The following is an 8,662-nucleotide window of genomic DNA, read 5'->3' on the forward strand; positions in this document are numbered from 1 at the left end:
CTTTGTAGCTGTATTCTGAAATGGTAAAGACTCATCTTACATAATACAGTAGGACAGATCGCGGTAGAAAAGAATGGCCATCCATTGGTGTTATGAGCTTTTCAACCACAATATTGTACACGTGTGTTTCAGCCCAAGTTCCCCAGGCTTTTCTGTCCTTTGTGTTCAGAGGAAATTCTAGCCTAATTTACTTTCTCCCGGAGAAAGAGCGTCCTGTGAAGCCTTCCGTGCCCTAACGCCTCCTCTGTCTCCTATCAGATCCCACAGACAATAACCTCCTGGCTCACTTGGTCCATCCCATCACCATCAGGTGTGACCGTCACCTGGCTGTGGTGTTTGAGAAGGGGCGTTGCATCAAGGCTCCTATCCTGAACAACAGACGGAGCAGATGTTGTCTTCAAATACAAGGGCCTTCTTTGATGAGTGAAGGAGGAGAGGGGTGGATTCCGGGGGAAGTTTCTGCCATTACTGTTTCCCCTGGGGCAATGCTCAGTCTACTGGTTTAGGCCAAGTGGAGGGAACAGTGAACACCTGGGTTCTGATGAAAGGGAGGCACTACAGGTGAACCATGAACGCAAGTGGTGTGGACAAGCTTCTTATAGACGTTGGTGAAAATGCACAGCGTGAGTATGACGTGTGAAACACTGGGTCTCTATCATCATGCTCTTGAATGAGCGCTGACTGGTGGTAAACACGTATAGGTGTCATTTCAATATGGAGAATATTCTAAGACCCGTTTATCTCAGGAGTGTGAGCTTGTGCGATGAGCTGAAGAAAAAAACATGGCTATTGATGCTTTGGGTGGAAATTCCACCAGGAGGACCATACAGTCTAGAAATCTTCAAACAAGGCAAATATGAACACGTTTACCCCACAAGCCATCTGCTCACCATATATGCTGCCAGAGGAAGCATGCCTGTCCTCAACATTCCACTTTCCAGATGCGATAGAACAAGCCCACAATAATAAAAAGTGTGTCGCAGACAAATGATGACAGCTGGGGTTTAAGAGATGAAGGGATGTGTATTTGGGTCAGTGAAAATATGGTAACTGACTTCAGATCAGAGGCTCAAAAATGTTCAGTGATTCTAAGAAGCATATCAGGCCTCCATGATGCCCCAAAACCAGCGGGGAGTGGTCAACGTGGGAGCCAAGGTGTTTCTCTCACTCAACCCTGAGAAATCAGTTCCCCTTCAGCAGGAAGGTCTGTCATACCTCCCATCAGGCTCGGTCACTTTCGAGACCCAGTCTGGCTCGTAGCAATTACCCCTGCAGTTCCTCCTAACTGTCCAGAGAAACAGGACGCATTTGTCTTCAGAAAATCCTCTCGAGTGGGAAATTGCCTTGATGACACCAAAACCTGTAGCTGGTTGTTTGCACAAGGCAAGGAGATGCTGATGAATCCACTGGAAATTCTTTAGGTTTCCTTAGCAACCTCAGGAGTTCCCTAGTGCTCCTGGTGAAAAAAGATTTCCCTCTTCCTGGAAATCCCTGGGCAGGTGGGTGCTCTCTTCTCTGGCCCCTTCTTCCTGTGGACTCAAGGTCCCTGGCCTCACCAGGGAGCCTTGGTCGACTGAGGGGCCGGGGGGATGGGAGAAAGTGCCCGGACGAGGAGCAGCCCTTCAGAGGGTGGCCTTCTCATCTGGGTGTCTGGGACCACTTCTTTCTCCTAGGGCCACTTGGTGGGGACATTCTTGTGAGTCCTGTGACCAGGCTTCACATCCGAACTGCTCTCTGGGATGCTGACGGGCCTGACAGAGCCGGTCGCCGTATTACAATGCAGGAGTGATGCATATCCCAGCCTTTCCCCGTGAGTATGGGCTGTTTGATGCTGCAGTTAGTCATAAAGACACTAAGCTTCACACTAAGATATGTATAACTTGAAGATGATTAGGCTGCTTCTTTCTCCACTCGATGGGATTCTCAGGCTCTTACTTTCGGGTTATGTTGCCAAAACATGATTTGGATGTTTCCAGGATTTAGGATTAGAATCCTAGTTGTCTCTGGACCGCCATATTGTACTCCATGCCTTGGTCGCACCTTGGCGGTCCAATGGAACCAACATCCTTGCTTGGTGCTGTTCAGTTGATCCTCTCACTCTGGCGCGTTTCGCTACCTCGTGGGTCTCTCTCTGCAAGTCAGTCCCTTGCTTGATCTTTTCTAAATCCCACAGCACGGGCTTTTAACTGCCAGACACACAGCTTTCTCTAGCCTAGCCACCAAAAGACTGTAACTTAACCTGGTCCTGTAACAGGCTACATCGGTGGCACACACGCAGTACGTGTGGATGACAATCTGACCTCATACACTAGGGTCTATTTGCCAGAAAACTTCTCCACAAGACCAAAACGTCCCTTCTGCAAAAAGATAGCAAGTTCTGCTCAAAGCCTGCCTGCCCCAGGCCAGTGGGTTTATAACTAATTCTAAACACCATAGGACACACTCCCCGGATGGAGTTTTTCTCCTACCTGCTCCCTTTGGCGTCCCGACTGCCTCTCCTCTCACAGTCTAGGAAGTCCTCTCCAGTGTCTCACCGTGTCTCCCAGAAGCTCATTCCCTCTGGTTTAGAGATGAGGAGACAGGCCTGCAGGAAGTCCTGGAGTTGCCCAAGCTGCTTCTAGACCTTTCCCTTCCACAAGATATCTGGCGGGTGAAGAATTCCTATGATGTCATATAGGACTGTTAAGAGATTCTTCTGCTTCCTTAGTCTTGGAGACGTTGCGGATGGCTGTGGAATGAAGTCCAAGGAGATGGAGGGGTGGCTGGTGGAAGGAGACGGCTGCCCCAGGGAGCCTCCTGCAGAGCAATGGTGGCACGTGAGGACCGGGCCCCTCACCGGTGGCCTCTGGGCGCAGACACGCTGGGCAAGAGGAGCCCGGTGACTGGCATTGCCCGGCCCAACCTTGTGCACCCAGATCTCTGCAGGGCACCCCAGTATACCTACATGTGCCACCGAGGGGCCAGAGTGCAGCCAGCCTCCAGCCTTCTTCTGCTCTGCACCACGACGCTGTCATCATGCACAGCTGTTCAGGTTGGGCCTCGCTCCACGTGGTCACGAGTCACCCTGGCGCGGCTGCCTCCACCGTGCGACCTGGGCTCCCAGAATGAAGTCAAAGGGCCCAGGGATCACCTGTAGTGATGGTGCTACACGGAAGGAACAGCGCCCCCCAGGGTAGGCCTCGGACCCCACCCCCCTTACCCAGGCTGAACTCTGTGCAACACGTCCCCGCGTGGCCGGTTTCCACCCGTGGGCATCCAAGTCTGGAGCAGCCTCAGACGCAGGGGCATGTCCGCCGCATCCTTCACACACTTGTGAAGAAGGTGGGTGCGTTTCCACTTGATATTTTATAATAGGAGCTCTTGGGAACTTATTAGCCAAGGAGGGAGAAAAAAAGAGAGAGAGAATCTGATTTCTTTCCTGTGGAATATTCTGCTGACTCGCATTGCATTACTTTGAAACAAACTGACCAAGGTTTTCTATTTCTTCTATACTTTTTAGTCACCTTCAATGTGCTCCCTTCACTATATGATTTCACTTAGTATCTCACGTAAATGAAATTTTGGTTTCTTTTTGAGAAAAGGTATATTTGGTCAATCGAAATAAATTTCCGCAGGGGATGAAAGAGCACATTTGCAAACAACCACACCTTATTGACCATGATGAAGATGGACATTAGGGTTTTTGATTTATGATTCTGGACAAGAAAAAGTAAGCCAAACATAGATGCCAAGACGACATCCCTGCGGGCCTACCGCCAGGTTTTTAAGGATACTTTTCATTGGCATAGAGCACACGCTGACCCTCGGGATGCAGGATCTTCTATTGTGAGGTGTCATTCAGAGAGAACCTTTGAAAAGTCTCACGTTATTGCTTAGAGGGAGCAATCATCAGGCCACAAATCTGAATTTTTCTTTGTTTCATTCCAACTTTTCAGGATGTTACAAACACAGCTTTGTCCCCATGCTTTCAGGTTGTGCTGCACCAAGCTTCTGTCTTCTTGTATTTTCCAAACTGGTAAATAATACAAACAATAAGAGGAGGGGCAGTTCGTCCTGGAGGCAACTTACCTGTGCTGGCTGCTCCTTCATTGTTCCTGAGTCTATTTCAAGCCCTCACAAAGGGAGGAATACTCCACCGTCCTGACAGCTGAGCCTTTTAGTGAACCCTTTCCCACATAAAACTTTAGGTTCAAAATCTGAAAACGATCGCTTTCGTCACATTTTCCTTCCCAGTTTCTCACGTACTGCCCTTCCCACCATCAGGCCAGCTACACGTTCTGGAAATGCAGCTCGTACTGTACAGATTGCTAACATCCCTTTGCTGGGCAAATCTTAGATTTAGTGTGCCACAGGAGAAAAGCGGCAAACACACATCAGGAAGGGCAGGGCGTGCGCAATTGTGATGTTTAGCTGGGCTCCGTGATCAAGTGTTCCAAAGGCAGAGGAAAACAACTCAAAATATTAACTGGTGAGTGTCAGGATTGTTCTTCAAAGAGCTTTGTGACACATAACGGAAAACAGTGTAATTACCGTTATTAAATTTAATACCCCAAACAGATGGTGTTCCAGTTTTTTCCCCCAAAATGGACTGCTACCTGATTGGAAAATTATTTCTGAGCCCTTACCCCAAACCCTGTTGCTTAACTTCTTTTGCATCCAAATGAGAATTGGTCTGCTTCCCTTATTTTGAAAATCTGACCATAAAATCGTTTCTACTTTCTCCTAGTTGTTACCTAAGGATCAGAAATTACCCATTTTACTTGAGGAATTACGGTTACACTGAGCCCCAAACTGTCAGGAAACGAAGGATCTGCTAAATTAAAGCGGTGTTCTTATATCCCCTTGGTTAAAAGGATAGGTTTGTGTGGACGTTTATCTAGATTTCTCTGGAAAAGGTTTGCACAGCTTCCCTTCTAACCCCCACCTTCCAGTACATTCCTAAGGACCCCTAACAAGCCTTTGGCTCCAGCTTAGCTGTTCTGAGCCTACACCCTTGAAGTGCCGGAAGGGGAGAATCTGGCAGCTCAGGCTCAGCTCTAAAAACCCACGATCCTAGTGACGGTGGTGGGTTTTCTTAATAAACAATAGACACACATATAAGAAATCATTGGAAGCTCTATTTTAAATCCTTGTGGAAACCACGTGATGCAGAAATAAGTCCACCTTACTTTGACTTTGAAAATATTTTATTTGAATAGTAAATAGTTATACAGTTGAAACAGTTCTATTGAAGCTTTCTATAAATAGCTAACAATTAAGAAAATAATGTATGTAGAAAAGAGATTGCATTTAAAAGTAAGAGCTGTCGTTTGTACGAGGGCCCTGGGGGCGCTCCAAGCAGAATAAAATGGTAGGTTGTCTGTAATTCGCTCAGATAGGTATAAAAGTTAAAACTTTTAACAGATCCCCTTAGAAAAAGGCTCTCTTCTAAAATGCACAGTGAAATGTCAAGAGTGGCGGGGGGGGGGGGGAAGCGCACCAAAAAAAACCTGCAATCAAATAATATCATAATCTTCATAATTAATATAAATAAATAAAGAATAAATAACAATTACTCATAAATCAACATATACATTTAGAGGGAACTCATTATAGTCCTACCTCAACAAAGATGATCAAACCGAAAAGTCTTACGTGAAACATTGAGGCAGTTTCTACAGCATCTTCTGAAAATTCCCTTCCCTCCCCCCGAAAAACAATCCCAAACAGACAACAGTTCAAGGCATTTGTGGCTATAGACTAAAGAGAACTCTTTAAGCAATTTGATTTGTTCACATACAAAAAGGTAAAGCCAGACTCCAGCAGTTCACAAGCCATAATAAAGCTAATCGTGTGGGAAGTTCAATTTACAGCCTGTGAAATATAAAGGCATTTATTCCTCAAGATTCACCCAAAACAACCCGTACGCTACATACATAGAGAGCAGAGATTGGTAGGCGAGAGCAAACCGCGTTTCTAGACCGTGAGCACAGAGAATACTAGCAAGAAAAACATCTCCCCTCCAAGGGGAGGCTTCCAACCACGAGACAAACGCGTACAGCTTTTCTCCCTTGTACAGAAAGAGATTGGCTCCTGTTGCGCCATGGGGGGGAAGGGGACACAACGCAAAGGGGGCGAGGGGTCCAAAAGGAGTCACAACGAGAGGATCGGGGTTACCGTCACGCTACACCGAGAGAAGCGGAGACGACACTTTCACCGGGGGTGGGTGCCCCCGGCGCGGACGCGGGGTCGGGGCGCGCTCTCTTCGTGGGTCTCCAAGCGAAGGCACGGTTCGGGGGGCCGGGGTGGAGGGCGCGCTCTAGCAGGCCGGACGCACGGGCACCTGCAGGAGGATCACTTGTCTGTTCTCGGATGGGTGGCACTTGTTGATGTGCCGCGTGAGGCCGGGCGAGCTGTAGAAGGTGGCCGGGCAGTACTTGCAGGGGAACACCTGGGCGGCGTGCAGCAGGCGCAGGTGGCGCTCCTGGGCGCCCTTGCTGGGGAACGTCTCCCCGCACACTGGGCACAGGTGGCACTCGGCGGACGCACTCAGGCCCAGCACGCCGGCCGCCTCGCCGTCGCCGGCCGCCTCCTGGGGCGCCTTCTCGTCGGGCCCGGGGTACAAGGCCAGTAGGTCCTCGGCGGGGGGCGCCGGCGGCGCGCCCTTGGCCTGCAGAGCCTGGTGGTGCGCCAGCAGGTGCTTGCGCAGATAGGCCTGGCGGCGGAACTTCTTGGCGCAGTGGTGGCACTCGTAGAGCCCGTCCTCCGAGCCCGACTCGGACACGCCGCCGGGGCTCGGCGTGTCGCGGTCGCTGCCGCCGCCCGTCGCCTCCCGCACCTCAGCCCTGGCAACGGTTTCGGGCTCGGACGCGCGGGCGGCGGCGGGCGCAGGCCGCGGTTTGTGCCAGCGGCGGTGCGAGGCCAGGTTGGCCGGGCAGCTGAAGACCTTGGCGCACTCGGGGCAGCGGTACTCCACGCGCACGATGCGCGAGCACTTGTGCTGCGCCAGCGCAAACGGGTCGGCGTACTCCTCCTTGCAGAGCTGGCAGATGAACTCGCCCAGCGGCCGCGCCGCGCTCCCCGCGCGGCCCCGCGGCGCCTCCACCGGGCCTTCCTTGATCTTGAGCCCCAGCACGGGCGACGTGGTCACCTCGTCCTCGAAGTGCAGCTTGCGGATGGCTTTGGGCTTCTTGGCGCCTGGGGCCTTGGCTACCTTGGCGGGCGGCTCGGCGGCGGCGGCGGCGGCAGCGGGGGGCGCGGGTCGCTTGCCTGGGGGTCGCAGGGAGGCGGCGGGGGGTAGCGGGGGGCCGGGCCCCGGGCCGCGGGCCGCCTCGGCGCCTGCCGAGAACGCCGTGCCCATCTTGAGCTCGGCGGGCGCGAAGAGCAGCGGGTCGCCGCCGCAGGTGCCGCCGCCGGCCGCGCCATTGGCCCCGCCGCCGCCGCCGCCGCCGCCGCCTCCAACGAGCAGCGCGGCGGGCGTGGGGAAGGACTCGGCCGAGACGGGCGAGCCGAGGTTGAAGCTGCGCTCGAAGTACTTGTGCTTCTCGTGCTCGCGGCTCACGGGCCGCGTGGGGCTGTAGAGCGGCGCGGGGTGCGCGGCCTCGGGGTTGCCGAAGTGCGCGGCCCGCGGCCCCGGCGGGGGTGGAGGCGGGCCCGGCGCGCAGGCGAGCGCGGCGGCGAGCGTCGCATGGGCGCGCTCGGCGGGCGGCGGCGGCAGAGGGCCCGGCCCGGGGCTCGGCGCCGGGGGCGAGGCGCGGGCGCCCCCGCAGCCCGGCGAGAGCAGCAGCGCGCGGTCGCCGTCCTCGCCGCCGCGGACCCGGTAGGACACGGGCGTGGACTTCTTGCTGCGCTTCACCAGAAAGCCGCGGGGCATGTTGGCGCGGCGCGAGGGCGAGGCGCTGGCTCGGTCCCACCTTCGCGCTCGGCCCCGGCGGCCCTCAGTGCCCTCGGCCCATGGCCCGGGCGCGGCGGCGACGGCGGCGGGACTCGCGTGGCGCCGGCGGCGGCTCGGCCCGGCTCTGCGCCCTGCACGCGCGTCCCTATCCCCGGGCCCGGGAGCCGCTCCCTTTTAACTGGGGGAGGGGGCCATTGTTCTCGCCTCCCGCTTCCCCCGGAGCCAATCAGCGCGTCCGCAGCTCCTCCGCCCGGTCGGGTTGGGAGGGCGACGCGGCGGCCAAGAGGGGGCCGGGACTCGGGGGTCGCCCGGTAGGTGCGGCAGATGTACCTGAGGGCGCGGGGCCCCCGCGCGCGCCTCGCCGCCGCCCCGCCCGGCGCCACCGCCCCGCCCGGCCCAGGCACACGCCCGGCCCCGCCTCCCTTCACGGTCGGCTGCTCCTCTATGGGGAGGCGCACGTGCCTGGGCTTTGTGTCTCTCCTCCCGGGGGCGCGGAGCCGCCAAATGGGCCCGTCCATCAGCACGACAATGCTCGCCCCCCTCCCGCGCTGGGATTACCCGCGGGTCGCGAGCAAAATAGCAACAAAGGAGAAGAATGGCCCCAAATATGTCAGGAGGGTTCAATCCGCGAGCCGAAGCGGAGGGGGAAGTTGTGCTCGCTGATTGGGTAGGGGCGGCGGTGGGCAGCAGCAGGCGCGGGGGAGATCTGAGTTAGGCGGCCGGGGCGGGAGTGGGGTTGGGGGAGGCGCAGGAACTCCTCCTGGTGTTTGGGAAATAATCCGGAATCGA

At 55.1% G+C, this 8,662-nt stretch overlaps 1 protein-coding gene across 1 annotated transcript; it reads right to left on the reverse strand.

Moving 5' to 3' along the window:
• Positions 1 to 5,168: 5,168 nt before the first annotated feature.
• INSM1 (INSM transcriptional repressor 1) lies at positions 5,169 to 8,191 on the reverse strand. The gene has a single exon (XM_033429461.2). It carries the CDS (start codon positions 7,850 to 7,852, stop codon positions 6,299 to 6,301), a length of 1,554 nt encoding a protein of 517 aa, XP_033285352.2. The 5' UTR covers positions 7,853 to 8,191; the 3' UTR covers positions 5,169 to 6,298.
• Positions 8,192 to 8,662: the final 471 nt, after the last annotated feature.

The sequence above is a fragment of the Orcinus orca genome, chromosome 16 (genome assembly GCF_937001465.1).
Source record: "Orcinus orca chromosome 16, mOrcOrc1.1, whole genome shotgun sequence".
NCBI lineage: Eukaryota > Metazoa > Chordata > Mammalia > Artiodactyla > Delphinidae > Orcinus > Orcinus orca.